General features: G+C 26.5%; 1 protein-coding gene across 1 annotated transcript in view; it reads right to left on the bottom strand.

Moving 5' to 3' along the window:
• Positions 1-241: 241 nt before the first annotated feature.
• Positions 242-20,686, bottom strand: part of sha (shavenoid) — a 56,264-nt gene continuing 35,819 nt past the window's right edge. Inside the window, 8 exon segments of the mRNA XM_035865275.2 lie at positions 242-2,703; positions 3,111-3,213; positions 3,311-3,535; positions 3,931-4,283; positions 4,437-4,587; positions 6,013-6,146; positions 6,387-6,500; positions 20,673-20,686. The exon segment at positions 20,673-20,686 is cut by the window's right edge and continues 157 nt beyond it. Coding sequence (XP_035721168.2) covers positions 242-2,703; positions 3,111-3,213; positions 3,311-3,535; positions 3,931-4,283; positions 4,437-4,587; positions 6,013-6,146; positions 6,387-6,500; positions 20,673-20,686 — 3,556 coding nt within the window.

The following is a 20,686-nucleotide window of genomic DNA, read 5'->3' as shown; positions in this document are numbered from 1 at the left end:
TTGTTTAATAAACTGGGGTTGCAGTTTTACGATTTGTAACATAAAAAAAAAAGAAAAAAAAAAAACGAAGAAAAGATTCGTTTAGAAAAATCTCGAGAAAAGTAATTGATTTTAAGAAAATCATTTGCAAATTTTTAATCCATCTAAGGACTGTGCATTTCTTTTTTTATTTCTTAACAAATTCTTAACGTTTGAAACGTCTCATTAGAATCTGTCAGTATATATTCTGAAGAGAAACGATTTAATTCGTTTAACTAGAATTAGGTAACAAAACGGTAATAAAATTTTCTGTTTCGTTATCGTTAGGATTAAAATTCGTTCTTTGATAAATTCTATGATCGAAGGATCGACCATGCAAGTCTCTTGTTTTTAACAGAACATCTGAATTCGTAGCATCAGAAATTCTTTGTAAATTACCGAAGAAAACACTGTCAGTACCGATACTCTCAGCTCCACTTTCGCTAGCTCCATCGCAAATAGATTCTGTTTCATCCGTTTCAGAGACACTGCTAACTTCTGATTTCAATAATCGTTTTCGAGAACTGTTACTATCGGTACTACTGAGATATCCATTATCCTCAATTTTCATAGATCCTTGTAATGATTTTTCTGAAATCATTTGATTCACCGATCCATCATCACGTTCCAAATCATTTTGATAATCTTCTAAGTTACCAGAAGAAGATGATAAATGTTCTTGAAACCTTGAACATTTATTGTTATTATCAGGATATTCCAGATCGAATAATGAAGTTGATGGTTTTTGAAGATTCCTATGACAATAATATTGATCGTTATTATACCCTACTTCATAGCCATTGTTTTGGACAGGAGAGCCGTTGCTGGCCGTAGGGTCAACCGCTTCGACATTATTCCTGCCCCATAAGCCGTTTTTTGACGGCAATGAAGACGAAGGAATGATCGGTTGTTGGTGTTTTATTGCTTCTTCAACAGGTATAGGTGCTTTTGGAGATTGATATATACTTTCTGTCGGTGGTAATGGTACAACATCCGGTTGATTAAAATTTGCTGATCTTTGTCTCTTAGCTTGTCTCTTTTCCGGAGTTAAATATTTCTCTTTTTTCCATGATAAGCTATCACTAGTTTCACCGTTTAAAGAGTTACTACTACCTAAGAAATTTGATTCCTTTAAATTCGATCTTAATTTAGCTTCATATATTTCACGAAGACTACCATAGCCTCGTCTTTGTAAAGGATCATAATCACATTGTTCTTGATCATCGTCGCAACGAAAACTACCTTTACTTTTTAATAATATCTGTGCCGGCCTTTCCAATGAATCCATAAATATTTCATTTATCGTTTCCTTATCGGTACTTATATCACCGTTTATTTTTAATTTCATTGGTTTCCTATCCAAAGTATCCGGCTCGTATTCAGATTCATCCTGTTTAACATAATTATCTGGAGAATCTTGTACCTTGATTGTCAAATGTCCAGGATTTTCTGGTTCGTATCTTATGTCAGGACCAGAATCATCGCTACCAGCTGGACTTACGTATCCGTCATTAACATAAACTTCACTAACGAGAGAATAAGCTTCAGATCTTTGCATTATTAATTCTGGCAAAGCATTATAATAATTCTTCTCCAAAACGTCCTTCTTCAATTTTGATAATACAGTTTCACCGGTTTTACCATTAATTACAGCATTTTGTATCGTCAATTCCTCATCCAAAGGTAATGCCGTTGATAGAGTTGGACTTGATTGATCTATCGATTCTGATGACGTTGATGATTTTCTATTGTATTTGAAACGTTCCAAACTATCAACTTCGTAATCACTCATTTTTACAGATTTCGAATAATGTTCCAATACTTTAGCGTCTACCATCTCACGAATCACAGCGTCCATTATTCGCTTTGCTGTGGTCTTTGTACCAGGCAATTCGTTTATCATATCTGGTAGTTCGCCATTCGATTTCTTTATTCTTTCATTGGCATTGTTATCATTTTGATGAGTATCATTTTTCGATACTTTATTATCATTCTCTATTTCAGCTTCTTTCTTTTCAATCGCAGCATTTTCTTCCATTTGTTTGATAAAAGAATTTTCTATTGCTTTTCTTACTTTCTCATTAACGATATCTTCAGCGATATAATGGGTCTCTTTATTGCTATTACGTTCTTGAATGTAACTCGAATTTTCGAACATGGATTTTGTTGATCTTTTGGAGATACTATAACGATCATCGTTTTCTAAAATTTCACTTTTGGTAATTGGCTGATGAATATTTCTCGAAATTCTTAAAAAGGATGAATTGTCGTGCCAAGAGAACGAACATTTTCTTGTTTCTTTGTGAAATTCAAGAAAATCACATTTTGCTAATTCCTTCACGTATTCGAAATTTCTTACGAAAGTTTTCCTATCGCCATGGAAATTCTTTTGTTCTTGTTCGATCTTTTCGAGCCAATGGGAACGATTTGGTTTAACATCTTCGAGCCAAGCTCGAACTTTACTTTCACCTTGGCTAGGTTGATCATTTCTTGGATATATCGTTAGATTTTTATATGATTCTGCACAACCTGGACAGCCTGTACATCTTAATGATTTTTTCGATTTCGTCGACATATTCTGGGACGAGCTCGAAATTGATCTTTGCCGTTGTCTTTGTTCTTCTTGTTGTTTTTGTTTATTAGCTAAATTACTATGTTCTACGTCACTTTCTTCCTCTGGAATACCTATATATAAAATAATAAAAATTACAATTAAAATAAAATAAAAATATATATATATCTCATTGAGATATATATATATCTCAAATATTTCAAGGTCACCTAAATGTTCATCATTAATTCATATAGTTTGTCCATTTAAAACAACACTGTAGTAATAAAAATATATAGTTTTATTAAAAGAAAAAAAAAACCGATAACCTTGAAATCTCAGAGATAAACTTGAAAAAATTTTTATCTCAATCAGAATATTGATATCTTTAGATCAAACAATTTCATCCTTCGACAATTTTTATGTATCTTAAAAAAAGGGAAGACATTTTAACTATAAATGTTTAATGACAGTATATATATATATAAATAATTGATTTTTAAAATGATTTGATAAAAGAATGAAATAAAAAAATCCTTACCAATGAGAGTAGGAACAAATTTTTTGGCAGCCATCTTATGTTTCGCGATAGAAATAACTTCACGAATTTTAAGAAGAAATTCGATGGCTGCCGGAGGTGGAGACTAAAAGAAATTAAAAAAATAATAAAAAAGAGGGAAAACATGAAATTAAAATGATTTAATTAATTCAATGAAAATTTTAATGGCTTGAGAGACTTACAAGTAACAATTGCCTGTCAAAGTATGCAGGATTGAAATATAATTTTCTTCGTTGAGTACCTGGAAGTACCGGTACTTCTTGTTGATGAGAACTATCTATTGTTTCAATGATTCTGACATCCTCTTCAGGTAATTTCTCTCCAAGCATTGAACCAGATCCAAATACAGTTTCAGAATGGTCCAGATATACATAGCGTGGATGAACGATTGCAGAAGTGAACTGATTCTACAAATTTAATTTATTGTTAATATTGAAATCTATTTTCTACTATATATTGGAATAAATGTTTAATTAATCTCATATGACATGAATAAAATAAAAAAGGCTTTAAAAAAAAAAAAGAAAAAAAAAAATAAGAAAGAGTATTGTCTTTTTGACTAAACTAAATTATTTATTTGTTTATTTGACTAAACTAAATTGTTAAATTATTTATGACACACAATTGTTTATTATTCTTCTAATTTATATACAAACTAATTTTATCAATATTGTAATTATAATTTTTCTAAATAAAAAATAAAATATAGTAATATCTTTTGGAATAATATTATTTATCAATAATTTGATTTATTAGCAATAAAATTTATAATTAATTCTAATAATATGATTTTTATACAAACATGTTCACAATTTTGTTCTTCATCGCTCTGAACCATATCATCTACCAATTCGTTTTCAGTTAATACGCTGTTGGTATCATTTTCCAAATGTCTTGGTGCGATTAATAATGGATTGTTTTTTACCAAACCACCACCAACACCACTACCGCCAATACCTTCCCTTGGACTAGGTAAAGTAATTTCTGCTTCTTCAATTGATTTTCTTTTTCCTCTTCTACTATGAAGATACAATGATACACTAGTTACGTATATGACAGCTAAAATGACAGAGGAAAGACCAATAGCAGCGTATTCAGTTGCCGAAAGTCCTTGCGAAACTTGAGACGTCGATGTAAATATTATTTCTCGAATGTCTGAAATAAAAAAGGAATCTTTGAATGATAATTTTAATTTACTGATATTTAAATAACGAACGATATGATAAAGTGTTATTAATAAATTCTTATAAAATAATAAAACATTATATTATTTATATTTATTTTTGATTGAAATCTTAAAATACAGACTGCTTCTCGACGGTGATCCAGCAACTCTAAATGCAACACAAGGTGCAAAGACAGCAGTATTGTTTTGTTGTGGTGATGCATCTCTGCAGATAAGTTTAGCAATTACTACTCGACCTTCTGTAGCATCTCTCAATCCACTTTCGCCAATCCACTGTAATGATTTTTACTATTAATAGGATAATATATAGGATGGGACAATAACTATGATAGCTATGAATATCTGTCTTTTTTTTTAAAGATATGAAAAAACTCCGTTTACTATAGTCATGCTATATATATTATGATTGTTTGTTAATGGACACGTAAAGCAGATATGATGATTAACTGAGTTTTTTTAAATGGAATTATATATTTTTTTATATCAATGATCGATGCAATTTGACATTCTCCATTAAAAAAAGTATTAACCCATGTATGACGAAGAATTATGAATTTTTTCGTAAGAAATTGTTTATAAAAATGGTTTATAATAAATTGTTAATTAATTATTAACAATACGTCGATGAAATAGAAAAAATTCTATCCTTTAAAATGATATTCGATTTAAATCTCTATAACTTTTAGTTTCTGAGATATTCCCACGTAAATGAAAGATATACAAAATAAAAAAAAATTGTTTCTTCGATAAAAAGAAAAAAAAAAATAATTTGTTTATTAATTATTTATTAACTTATGTAATTTTATAAATCTGATTTGCAATCTGAATTCTTTCTTTGGCAAAATAAGATAAATTGAGTTTGTAAAAATTTGTTTATAAAAATTGTTTATAACAAATTGTTAATTAATTGTTAACAATATGTATTGTAAAATGTTGTCTAGAAAATTTTGCCCTTTAAAATGATTTTCGTATTAAGTCTCTACGACTTTTAGTTCTGGAGATATTTCCAATTAAATGGAAATTTATATCTTTCATTGACCTATATAATTTCATTCAAATTGGCGCGGTGACACACTAACCTATATAAATTCCAAGAATTTACGCGATCCTACTACTACTACTACTACTATTACTACAATCAGCTGTATTATGTGAATTATGAATGAAAATTTTTAAAAGGAGATATCTCCGGAACGGAAAGTCGTAGAGACTTGAAACAACCACCATTTTCAAGTATAATTTATTCTTTATTTATTTAAATATTGCAATAATATTGTTTTAATAAAATCGACATTGTTAATAATTTTTAAATTCGAATTTTTTTTTTCTTTTCTTTCGTAATAATGACATAACCTATAATGAAATCATTGAAATTTTTATCGTAATCATGTTTAATTTTATTTTGTTTTATTTAAAAATAAAGGATAAAAGATTTAATAATAATAGTCGACAATGTAGCAAAATTGTAAGATCGAAAACTCAAAAGATATTATCTTTTTAACTTATTATTACTATTACTATTTATTACTTATTACAACTCTTACTACATTTAAGTCACATCCCTCGAATTAATTTCTTATCAATATTAAATTAAAATATCTCCTAAATTAATAATTTTAATAAATAATATTCATGAAACCAGGAATCTCTTGTGGTTATATAATAAAATTAGCTCATTACAAATGATATAATACTGACCTGAAGAAAAGTTTTCCCTTCGTCTCGAAACAATCTAAATGGGGGTTCTGCATCTGACAGATTTCTCAATTCCGACCATCCTGATTTTCCTAACTGTCGAGCTCCAGTTATTCCACAAACAGGAGTAGTTACGCCTGTTATCGATAAATAGAATACTTTTTTAATATATAAGATTATAAAATATTACAATTGTGAAATTATTTTTTAATTAATTAGATATTAAAAGTTTTAATTTAAATCGAATATAAAAAATGAAATTTGCACAAAACTACGCAATCGAGTTATTAAAAGATGATTAGTAAATTTTTTAAAAATTATAATAAAATATAATATAAATAAAATATAGTAAATTTATATATACATTGTAGATATACCTTCGAAACGAATTTCGGCATGTGGATAAATAATTTGACCACGTTGCGGTAGAAAAACGTATGGCACTCGCTCGATTAGACCCGAATTGCTTAGAAATCCAGCAACACTGCATTCTGAAAGGAAAAAAAAATTTCGCTAAAATTCGATCGTAGTGATATAATTATTTTATTAAGAATTTTCTTTTTAATTTTTATGGAAACATTAAGGATCCAATGGTATTAAGTAATATGTAGAAACCCATAGAAATTCGTATATAACAAATAAATATATATATAGATATATAATTCAATTCTGTTGAAAGTAAAAGTGTTTTGAAATAAAACAAATGTTCAACAACGAATTCATTGTATAAATTCAATTACTATGATATACTTATAATATTTAAAATATTAAAATTTATTAAAATTATTTAAATCGAAATAATGAATTAGAAAGATATCATAAAATAAAATAATTTCGTATTATTAAATAACAATTGAATAAATTTAATTACAGTCTACAAAAATGACCTAATTATAATATTAAAAATATGAAGCTGTTCGATTAATTTGATCTTCTTCGATTACAAATTAACGAGTATGAAAAAAGTAAAAATAAAAATCACCTGTTGAACCTTAAAGATTGATTAAAAAAAAAAAAAATAAATAAATAAATAAATAAAAGAAGAAAAAGGAACAAAAACAAAAAAGAAAAAAAGAATAAAGAGGAAAAGAAAATTGGATCGAACTGGCATACATATTAATTTTATGAGAATCCTTTTAGCAGGCCGAATATCCATTTATCGTCGTTATATCAGTAAAACCAGTCAGCATTAATTATCGATATCTCGTGACGAGCGAGATGATCTATCATTTACGAATAGAGATTACATAGGTATAATATATATCCATGTGAAAAAGATATAGCTTCCAGTTTCCATCTTTGTTAGGGTCGATGGCGACGTTCTTTAAGGTCGTAAGGTCAATCGCGAGCATTTCAACCAAGAACATCTTAAATGACTCTTTTCATTGGACCAACTTAACCGATCGTTAATCACTCGACAGTTATCTAATTTCCGTACATAGATCGTTGATCGTGAACGTAGAAAGTCACGCGTAAATATGGCCATTGGTCGATTAGCATACGTGCGACACGAGCTCGTGCTGAGAAACGAGATTTCGATGAAATTCTAATCTTTTTCATTCGTTTTTTTCTTTTTTCTTTCTTTTCTTTTTCTTTTTATTTTACTTTCTTTACTATCCTGGTCCTCATTTCGATATGGGAACATATATATTCACTCTTACAAGAGATATGATTTATGTTTATATTATTTTTATTTAAATTTCATTTAATATTTATTTAATATTAATTTAATATTAATTTAATATTAATTTATTTAATATTAATATATTTAATTGAAAAATTATTTAACGATTACAATTAAAAAATATTCTTTAGTAAATGGCATAATTAAATATTTAAAAAACAAATTACTCTAAGTTTCTACAAATTTTTCAGGAAATTTATATTAAATACTATAAAATTGGTGTTACATTGGTGTTATATTAAAAAAATAAAAATACATAAATAAAATACAAAAAAAAAAAAAAAATATCGTGACGTAACATTGTCTGAAACGATTGGATATTAAGAAAATGTATATAAAATAATTCGTTAATTGTTAATCATATTTGTACTAGTGACAAATTGACGAAAGGAAAAAATGAAAAAAAAAAGGAAAACTATTGCAATTTCTAATAAGCCCTTAAATTCATATTTTCGTTAAACGTTATTTATTTATAATATTTTATTTTTATTTAAACATTTTTTTTTTCTTATGTATTGATTAGCAATAAAGTTTTTGATTCAATCGTTTATCGATATTAATGATTGATATTAACATTCTGATATTCTCCTGGATCCTGTTTGGTAAAGCGGTAAATTCTGCTTAGCATGTAGAAACTTACTTCGGCCGTTCAACGAATAAATAATTTGTATGCCGTGTACCAACCAACCTGCTCGTTGAGAGCGTACCGCTTCGCGAGAAACCGGAAAAATTTCAGTCTTTGACTTTATGAGACCGCTCAATAAAGGATCATATCGGTAAACGCGACTCGCATCTTCATCTTAATATGATAGTATATTTTTGACGTAAGGCTCGACATAATCTATATTTTATTTAGATCTTTTACCGGCTTCATATCCATTTACTGTTGTTTATAGGTATATATATATATATATATATATATATATATATATATATATATAAAAGTAAGAGAGAGTGGGAGAGGGAGAGGGAGAGAGAGTAATATATATAATTAAAATTTTTTTTCTCTCTCTCTCTCTCTCTCTCTCTGTCCCTCTCTTTTCTCTTATATATAAATATGTAGATATGTATTATATACATATACATATATATATATATATATATATTATGAATATTATATATATGTATATATATAACTGTATATATTATAATTTACTTATATATATTTTTAAATATAAGTAAAATGTATAAAATTTATATTATTTATATTGCATATATATATATACACTTTATTATATATTATATATTTTATATATAATATTATTATTATATTAATATTATATTAATATTATTATAAAGTGTTTGTGTGTGTGTGTATGTGTCTATATATATATATTAATATTTCTAATTGATATTTTAAAAATATGCAAATGATCGATCACCATCATCATACTTGTTTGTATACTGTAACATAAGATTAATGATTGATTAGATCAATATAGTAACTTGGTCATAAAGTCATACCGCGTGTTACTAAACTTTTCAAATGAATTATACAAATATTACATCTTAAATGTTTATCTATAAACATTAAGTAAAAAAGATTTTACAAATATAATCATGAAAAAATGTTCACTTCAAATACTACAATATTTTATCACTAATAATCACGATTATTGGAAGACAATAGAGAAAATACTTCAATCAAGATAACAAAATTATTTTCACTCCGAATGTCTTTTATTTTACTTTAACTCACAATGAATTGTTAGCGTTTGAAATTGTTTCTCATTCGATCGGATAATGTAAATCCAAGCGATTTATCTATCACTTTAAACCTATAAATCTTCGTTTCTACATTCCAAAGTACTCTCACAATCACTTCAGTATATAGTCTATCAATGTTGTACAATAGCAGCGATGGTGGTGGTGATAGGTAATATTGAGGGGATGGAGAGGTTGGAAAAAGTGGTAGGGTATCGAGTAGAACGAGAAGGGCTAAGAGGTTGAAATTAGAGATAAGATAAATAATTCTTAACGAGACACACATTCACACATACTGATTTAAACTTTTACTGTCATTAATTCTCCCACCATAGATATCGTAAAACCATTTGCATAACGAAACGTTTCCACTATTAGATATCGCACCTTCGAGATCTTATCGAATCTTCAGAATAACCGTCAATTAGAGATACGTTAAAAGCTCGCATACGTTGAACCTCGGAACTTGACCTTTTATCTTCGTCTTTGCATGGAAAGGCATACGCATATGTTTCTTGCATATGTTGGTTGCTTCAAGGCCGCTACGATCTTTTTTAGTAATAGTAAATAATCGATTGGAGAGTCGAGCTTGTCGTTCCTCTTTAGTACCGCAAGTACCGCAAGCTAACCCGGCTTATCTTACTATCTCTTCTATCTTTCCCTTTATCTCTCTTTCTCTCTCTATCCGTCTATCTGTCTACCTGTTTGTTTGTCTGTCTCTTCCTTATCTCTCTCTCTCTCTCTCTCTCTCTCTCTCTCTCTCTCTATCTATCTATCTATCTGTTTTTCTCTCTTGGTCTTTCTATGGATTTATTTATTTCATTGGATAAATTCATAGTTCTTTCATAATTTTAATCTAAATCTTATTGTTTCATCTAATTTCGTTTATTACGCTTATTTCTATACGTTCAGAAATGCATTCTCATTTAATCTAATCTCTCCTTTGTTCTATATTCCATCGGGCAGAATAGAAATAACAGAAATCTTAGATATAGAATTATTTAAATTTCTTGTAATAAATTCTATATAGCGTGAAATATTATATATTATAGTTTGGAATAAGAAATTAATTTCTATGTAAAAATGTCTGAACTGTATGGAACAATTAAATGAATTTCTTTCTCTTATTCTAATGTTTTAATAAATATTAGAAATAATAAAAGTAATTTTCTAATACCATATAATGTTGTATTATGATTGGAATAAAAAAAAAAATTAATTTCCATATGAGACCTGCTCGTAGAAAAAGAAATCTTACTTTTATTCTAATTATATTTGAATATAAGATGTTATAAAATTAGCCTTTTTGTTTTTTATAATAATAAATAATGTTAGATTAAAGTTAAAACAAAAGGATTAATTTTCATATAAAACATTGTTCTAAGTAACAATTTAAAAAAATTTTCTTTTCATTCTATGAATATATTATAAATTATAAAACTAGCCGAACTCTTCTCTAATAAAAATGAACACTGAGAAAAGATATTATTAAAATTAGATAAGAAAAAGAAAAAATTAATTTTCACACAAAACTAGCTTACATAGAATAATTAGAAGATCTCTTTCTCTCTCTCTCTCTCTCTCTCTCTCTCTCTCTCTCTCTCTCTCTCTTTCTCTCTCTTTCTCTTTGTCTCTTTTTCTTCCGTATTATAATGAAATGTTAATATTAGAAACGTTAAAAAAGTAACCTAAATTTTTTTATAATTAAACAAAATGAATTTTTAATTAATTTTAAAATTTGCTTTTCTTGTGCTATATGGAATAATTAAAAAGATTTCAGCCTGTAGAAGATTGCATTTAATTCCATGTTGTTTCCTTTCCTTCATTCTTTTTCTACTCTCTTCTAATTGCATGATCCTTGACGTATCTATACACATACATACATACATACATACATACATACATACATACATACATACAAACAAACATATATGCATACATACATTTTATATGTTCTTTGACGGTAAAACGCGACGACTCTATAGAAACTTGCCCTGACATTTTTCTATTATGATAATTAATTACACATACAGTAATTAACATTGTTCTTTATCTTTCCTTTTTCTTCTTCTTCTTCTTCTTCTCCTTCACCAGTGGTGTCCAATTTTTGTCAAATTTCTACTAAACCGTTAACTTCATTGCAGTCATTCTTTATCACCGTTGCATAGATACTAGAAAGTGAGAGAGAAGTGAGAGAGAGAGAGAGAGAGAGAGAGAGAGAGAGAAATAGAAAGACAGAGAGAGGTATCATTTAATTAATTTATCTAGTAATCATCGCTTAGGGCATCGCTTCTGTCTTTTTGCAAATTTTATTTTTATACTTTTTATCTTCGTTAGGAGCTACTATCGAGAGAACGGTACATAGCGATGAAAAACGAAAAAGAAAAACAAAAAAGAAAAAACAAAAAGAAAAAAAAAGGACAAATGAAAAGTAAAAAAGAAAAACATTTTATCATTCTAAGATGTTGATGAATGCTTATTAATTTTCCATCTCTTTGCTTTTAATTTTATTCTTCTCCTAGAAATTCCTTTAAATTTTATTTTTCTTATATCCAGCTAAATTCATTATTCTTATATATACACGTATATATGTAATATCTAATGGAACATTAACGTTATTATATTAATAATAAATAATAACAAGAAAAGAAAATTGAAATATTGCAAAATTGGAAATAAATGATTAAGAATAAATTATATTTACTATAAATTTTTATTGTAATTTTAACGCGTCATATTTTTTATATATTGATTCGATAATAAATTTGTAAAAAAATATGATCTCAAATACGTTCTCACGATAAATATAAATATATATATATATATATGTAATATTATTCGATGAGTTCACGCATAACGAAAACGTTAGAATGTAAAAATACCTTAACGCTATGATCTGTCAAGCAAAACACCCTGCCGACACACTTTGATCTTCTATTACGTGAAGACGTCTTTTATTAAGCGATATCGAGAGAAAAATAAGAAAAAAAAAAAAAAAAAAGAGAGAAACCATATTATTCAATAGAGATTCATTATGCAGATAAGATTCTAATTAATAGTTACAACTTCATTTAACATAAACGGACCTTCAAATTTATGAGTCAACCTTGAATTTGACTTACGAAATGTTGTAATATGATGATCTAACTTTGATTGTGATAACATTTGAAATATTTAGATTCTTTTTCCTTCTCTCTCTCTCTCTCTCTCTCTCTCTCTCGTATTTTCTTTCCTTTTTCTTTCTTCTAATATTTTTTTCTTCCAAACACCAATTCAAGGAAATAAGATTTATCGATTACGTGGATTACCTTGAAATGATGAATTTCAATAATACTTGACAAATTTTAATATTTTTCACATATTTTTAAACATCATCCATTGTAATTGTCGAATTAGAATTCAAATGTTCTTTTCATTTCAACGAATATCTTAACAAATTTGAGAATCCAAGCGTTAAATCTTCTTCTCATGATAGAAACACGTAGCTACTGACAAAAAGATAATAAAACAAAAAAAAACAAAAAAAAAATAGGAAAAAAGAAAAGGAAAGAGAGAGAGAGACGCTTTTACGTGAGCAGGTGGCACGTATCTACCTAAGTGGCTAACTGTTAGATAGCTTGAAATTAAGTCTCTCACACGAAATATATATATATACATATATGTATGTAGGTATCTCTCTCATTCTCTCTCTCTCTCTCTCTCTCTCTCTCTCTCTCTCTCTCTTTCCTTCTCTGAAAGATATTCTACATAGAAGGGCAGAGACAAAGATAGAAATCTTACATAATTATGTACTAGAGCAATTTCTGTGTAATCTGAAAGACAATTACAGAAGGTGGTCTGTATCTTCAACTTGATTGTTCTTTTCAACAGGATTTACGATTTGACCATTTAATATTAATTTTTAAGTGTAAAATAATTTTTAAATTGATCAAATAAAATTTCCATTATTTCAACGGGGGACGGAATATGTTTAATAAATGATTAATTTTTTCTTTTTCTTTTTTTTTTCGGCAATATGATTAATAAGTATTATTTTGATTGGAAAATATTTATTATATGTTAATTAAATATTATTTGTTTTAAGATTTTATTATAAATATATATATATTTATTAAGACTAAAGGACGATCCATTGGGAAAAGATATTGAAAAGAAAAAGAAATGAATTTCTATTTCGCTTGATTTTTATATGCAAAATTAGATTTAAACGGAAGAACGTATTTTTTTTCTATTATGTATATGTATATGTATATATTTTTTTTTTTACATATAAAAAAGAAAAGATTTAATTAAATCGCGAGAAACAAATTAACTTAAATTGAAATATAATAAATTTATATTAATAAATTTTAATTATAAATAGATTTGAAATAAAAAAGAAATATATTTAATTGAATTATATAAACAGTAAATTGAATTGAATTAAATTTACCAAAATTTTAATTACAAAGGAAAAATGATATAAAATTAATTAAATATTTAAATATGAAAATTTAGAAACAAAAAGTCGTGTATTAAAATCCATGTGAATGTGTGAAGAATTTTCTTTACAAAAAAAAAAAAAAATAAAAAAAGAAAAAAAAAAGAGAAAATTAAATCCGTATGCTCGAGTATAGCGTAAGACCGGTCAGGCAGGTACAGAAATTAGAGATTGATAGTTACAGTCCTGATGTAAGATCAGCTATGAGGTCAGCGGTCGGTCGGATCGGCAAGTATTCACCCTTAGTCTGGCAACGGGTTGCGTTCGTGCTCGATTATGGGCTTGAGTATAAGATACGCTTGGTCTCAATGCGTGCTTCGAAAGATACAGTTAACATATTATACGGTGAATCTTCTATTATCCTGAATAGTCCCGATTATGATCTCATATGAGATCATTCGGAATTTATAAATATGATAACTGTTTCGTTCGATGGATTATTTTACGAAAAAAAAAGAAAAAAAAAAAAAAAAGAAAAAAGATTATACTAAAAAGCCTGAGCGTTGAAGATCACTAAATTTTTTTTTCTTTTTATGTATATATATATATATATATATATATATATATATATATATATATATATATATATACATGTTCAGTTGGAATGTAGTATACTTTTGATAATTTCCTGAAGTATTAAAACCATAACAAATTTTGTAAACGAATGTTATATAATGTAAAGGGGGGACACATTAAAATGATAATTATTTGACTTTGCGGTGACCTTGCGTCTGGGTTTTTGTCTGCGGTTTTTTCCGGGTTTTTGTCGGAGATTTTATCTGAGGTTTCGTCTGTGGTTATGTCCGTGGTTTAATACACTGCTCTACTATACATTATATATATATATACATTTTATTATACTTTATATATATATATATATATATATTATTTTTTTTCTATAAGACAATTATATATTGATTAGAAATAATTAGATGACTTTAAGGAATACTCTTTCTATCTCTTCTTAATATTGTTTTTTTATTAGGATATATATATATATATATAAAAACAAAAAATTATTAGTATGAACAATTAAAATCGAGGTGCATATTAAATAAAATGATTTCTTAAAAAAAAAAAAAATATATATATATATATATTCAAGTTTCTAATTCTCTTTCTTTTAAGAAATCATTTGAAAAAGTGAAAGGATGATGATAATTCGATCGATTTTATCTGGAAGAGAACATTGTATATACTGATGAAAGAAAGAAAGAAAGAAAGAGAAAGATGGATGTATAACGAGGGTTTAAGTACTTCGTATTACACCGATCATTTGGATACCGAAAAGTATAAGGTTGAAGGCTTTTTCGAAGATGTACCTTCCAACCTAATTCTACGCTTCGAAGACGCCCATCGCATCAATATTACTGTTCAACTTCGATATCAGACTATCCTGAAGCATTTCAAATTGCAAATCAGTCCAATTAATCGAATCAACTTGAACGCAGGTGATCATTGTCGAACAAGAATGTTGAATATCGAATCCTTCTCATTGAATTAATTTCAATACTACCGTTAATCGTATGTTCTTTAGTTAAGAAGCGCGACCACCTTGAACAAGATCGATCGAATGATAAGATCTTTTCACTTATTTTCAATCATTTCATTTTCTCTCTCGATTGAAATTAAAATAATTATTAGGAGAAAGTAAGTTAAATATTATGCGATTGAAATTGAAAAGGAAAAGAAAGACAAAAAAAAGAAAAACAAAAAAAAAATATACAAAATTATCTTGTATACAATTTATGTTATATTTTATATATATATATATATATATATATATATATATATATATGTACATATTTTTCTTAATTTTGTATTGTTCTATTAAATAAAAAAAAAGGATTGTTATATATAAATGAAGAAGTGATAGTAAATTCTATTCTATCATTTTGTTAACCAAAATTTAGAAAAAAGTAAAAATAATATTATGAGAGATATTATCTTTTTTATTTGTTTTTTTTTTTTTTAAACAAATATTGAATATATCATACATAGATATATATACACACATATATATATATATATATACACATATATATATATATATATATATATATTGTAAACGATATGTATTAAATATTTGTCTTTCATTGCATATTGAATGTTATTATTACATAAAAATTGTTAATAATTATACGAAAAAAGCAAAAGATTTGATAATAAAAAATCGAAATGAAAATTGTATCTCCTTTGTCGTATTTCTTTATTAAGAAATTAATTGATATTCAATTAATTGATAAGATAATTGCGATAAGATCTTTATCGTAAGATTCTTTCATTCTGGGAAAAATACATAAATAAACAAATACATATTTAAAATATATTTACGATCTAACAAGGCGAGATTAAACACGTATATTTCGCGGAAATACGATAGTCTTTTGAAAGTCAAATTCATGCGAGGTTCTCACTCATGATGATCGTAATTTTTTAACTTTGCCTTTACATACATCGATCGTTAAATTTTTTATTTATGTACATTATTAAGATATGCAAGACCCGATACGATCGACGCACGCAAGATCGTCGATATATTCATTTACTTCGTTCCTTCGTACCTTCAAAGATAATTTCTTCTTCAGAAGGTCCATCCTTAATTTTATCGTTTCTTTCTTCTTTCTTTTTTTCTTTCTTTCTCCTTTTTTTCTTTTTTTCTTATTCTTCTTCTTCTTTAATTAATTTCACTATTTTTCACGCGTCCAAATAAAGGTATATGACGGGATCATCTTTGAATATCTAATTTTGATCTTTTAGATATGTCGATAAAATACATTATAACAGCTATACAACTGTAATAAGAAATAAGATGATTTTATATACTGTAGAAACTTTAAAAAAATCCAAGTGATAAATATATCTAATGATTTGCATAAAAGACGAATGTGTGTATTTAAAAAGAAGAAGAAAGAAAAAGAAAAAAGAAATAATTGATCATATTAATTTATTTTGATATATATATATATATATATATATATATATAAAGAAGAAAATAAATGAGCCGCTTGTAAATATCTTAAAAAAATTTCAATAAAAAATATATGCAAAAATTTACATAGACGACATTGAATCTGTCTATTTAAAAAAAAAAAAAAAAAAAACAAAAAAAAAAAAAAGAAAAAGAAAAATTATAATACAGTAGCAATCGTTATATTGTAATAAGTATAAAACAAGGACGTAGTATTCCTACCATGATATATGATTACTCAAAAAATACTTCGATAAGATATACAAATTTGAAAAAAATATATTATTTGAGGTTTGACATATGATATTGTAAATAAAGAACTTACGAAAAGAGAAGAAAAGAAAAGAAGAAAAGGAGGCAAAAGAAAAAAAGAAAATGTCTAATATAAACGCGCTCATAGCGCGTTTCTCTCTTATCGTAATAAAATAACATAGCGCATGCCACAGAGGGTATATACATCCTTTGTATGCAAATGTCATGGTGTACCACCATAGGAAGGAAGATTTGATCGTATCGAGTCGCAATATGGCCAGAAGGTATCTCGTCGTGGAAGAGCAACGACGTTGCACACTCGTGCAAGACGATGCGAATTTTGCTTGTTTTGTTCGAACAGTTGGAGCAATCATTTCCAATGACGCGCCTCGATTGAAAACGGTACATACGGAAACGTAAAAGAGGACGAAAAATCTCAAGAGAAGTTAGGGGATGAGTTCATGTAGATCGACGAACGAATCCTCTTCCTCCGTTCGGATATTTCTTTCCCCTCTTCCTTTAAAATCCCTCCTCCCAACTTCCTCCGCCGATCGTCCGATCCTATAATTCTATAAATAATTCTATGAGATCACTATGACAAGCGAATATATGGGATATGAAAGTGTTTGAAGGTCGGCTTGAATGTCAAATGTAATTGTACAATGAAACGAATCGATTTATAATGTTAATTTTTTTAGTATATATATATATATATATATATGTATTTCTACGTTGTTTAAATATAATACGTATATTTTTAATCAAAAATACGATCCATTCGTAATTTTTTATATGTTTGTATATTTTTATATTTTTATTTATATTATTTAAATATAATATATTTATATATATATAATATATATATTATATTTTAAATATATTACATATAATATATGTTAAATAATAATATTATAATTAAATAATAATAATAATATATATATTTCATATTTTTATTTAAAAACACAATTTATTAGTATTTTTTATGTTTTTGTATATTTTTATATTTTTAATGAACACATTATTATACAAATATCTATTTATATATATATATATTTATTTATTTATTTGTTTATTTATTTGTTTAAATAAATTTTCTTTCTCTTTATTCTTTTTTCCTTCCATCGTTTGTCGAAATTTTTTATTTACAAGTTTTTTATTATTTTTTACGTCTTGTTTACTTTTCATTTCAATTATTGTTAAAAATTGTATCTATTATATATATCTAAGGTAGACATAATATATATTGTAAAATCTAATATATGATTAATTTATTTTCTTTAAAAATATAGTTTATGCGTGACCTGGTGCAACATTTTATATTAATAATTATTCTGAATATCTTGTTATAATGTAAATTTTTTTTTATAAAAAATCTTATATAAAATTAAACATCGCCTGATATAAGTAAGCTCAATCACGTTTGATGAGTGTGCAAAATTCGAGAAAATAAAAACTTCAAATAAAGGGAAAGAAATTGAACTTCTCTCTCTCTATGCTTTAAGATTGTTATATGCAGAAGGACGATGAAAGGGTTGCTTGGGTATTACTGGATTCTCTTCGATGGTACGTGTAATTCGGATCGCCGTTAAAATTGTTCCTCTCTCTCTTTTTCTCCCCTCTTCCCTCCTCCATCTCTCTGACTTTCTGACTTTTTCTTCTCTTTCTCTTTCTCTTTCTCTCACTCCTTCTTTTTCTCTCTCTTTCTTTCTCTCTCTATCTGACATTCTGACTCTTCTTCTCTGTTTCTCTTTCTCTGTTTCTCTCTCTCTCTCTCTCTCTCTTCCTCTCTCTCTTTCTCTCTCGTTTTCTTACCGTATAATTTTATAAAATTATTATGTTTCGAATATTCTCTCTATATATACAGGATGTGGTACTAACAAGTTTTAAAATTGCATGAAATAAAAAATGAATCCTATATGTCCTTTCTTATGCTTAATAAATATCAATTATTAATATTAATTATGAAGTATTATCAATAATGAAAAATTATTGAATCATGATATATATATATATATATTTTTTTTTATTACCGTAAAATATATATATATATACACTATGATTTTAATATTTAATGATGAAAATACATAAAATACTCAGTATTTGAGTATTTGACCCTAATCTATCTTTGTATATTGTATATAAAATTAAATAAACGAAATAAATAATAATTATTAAATATAATATTAATTATGAATTATTATTAATTATAAAAGAATTATTGAATCATATTTTTCTATATAATATGAATTATTATATGTTATAAAAAAGAAAAAAGAAAAAAAGAAAAAAAGGAAAAAGAACAAATGCAATACATATACAATATGAAGATTTTGAATCGATGTCGACAATGATTTACTGAAATTATTCTGACAGGACCTACCATTAATTTTGGTATAATTTTTTTTCTCTTTTCTTTTTACTTCTTTCTCCTTTTTTTTTTTTTTTTTCTTTTTCATTTGTTTGTTATTTTCGAAGAGTCGTCACGAGAGAACACGAACGTTTTACGTACCGATCGTGGACGTCGATGAACTTAATTTTTTGTGGGCTATTTCGTCGAACGAGGAGGCATCATTATCGATACACTGTGTCGTACGATACTCGAAAAAGAGATCGTGCGAGAAAAAGTCTTTGAATTCAACTCTCGCGTGTACTCATATAAACATGATAATAAACACATGTGTACGACTTTTGGCATGACGTTTCATATAATAAATCATTTATTAGTGAACAAATATATCTTTCTCGAAAGGCGTCAGTTAAATACAGATATATATATATATATATATATATATACATGTATATACATGTGTATATATATATGTATATGTATATATTTTGATTACTGTAAAATGATCATCATCGATCAATATAAATGAAGTAATCTTGAAATTTGCAAGATCGAACGATTATATTATCGAATACAATCTTACGGATATATTATTTCCATATTTTATCATTTTATGCGTTTATTAAAGATTATTATTAAAGATTATTAAAGATATTTAACATATAAATGTTATAATAAAATTAATTTATTTTACATAATGTATTTTCTTCTTAAGGATGCCACGATGCCTTAGCTTTATATTTTATGATATGTGATTATGTTTATTCTTTATTGTCGAAATTTATAAATCATATAATTAGGACAAGTCATATTTTTGGTATATTTAAAAATTACGAGAAAAATAAAAAGTGGTATGATAAAATTTAATATAAAAAGAAAAAGCAACGATGAATTTAAATTGCATTTTAATTATATAATATAAGTTTATATCTTTTTTATTTATCTATTTATTTATTCATTTTGTTTTCTTTTTCTTTTTTTTTTTTTTTGGAGATACGTAAAAATTCTAACTCACGAACGTTGACACAAATTTGTAGATGTTTTGATTGTGCGAGTCACGTAATTAGGACAAAATTGTATAAATGATATAATTATAGTTTTTGTGGAAAATGCAACGATGCATTTAAATTGCATCTTAGGATATGCAATTATGTTTCTTTCATTTCTTTTTTCTTTTATTTTTTTTTTTTTTTTTTTTTTTTGATACGTGACGATTCTAACTCACCGTGGATATCGTTG

This window comes from Vespa mandarinia, chromosome 11 (assembly GCF_050613455.1).
Source record: "Vespa mandarinia isolate Hongniang chromosome 11, ASM5061345v1, whole genome shotgun sequence".
Classification (NCBI taxonomy): Eukaryota; Metazoa; Arthropoda; class Insecta; order Hymenoptera; family Vespidae; genus Vespa; species Vespa mandarinia.
This window is presented reverse-complemented; position numbering and strand designations above follow the sequence as displayed.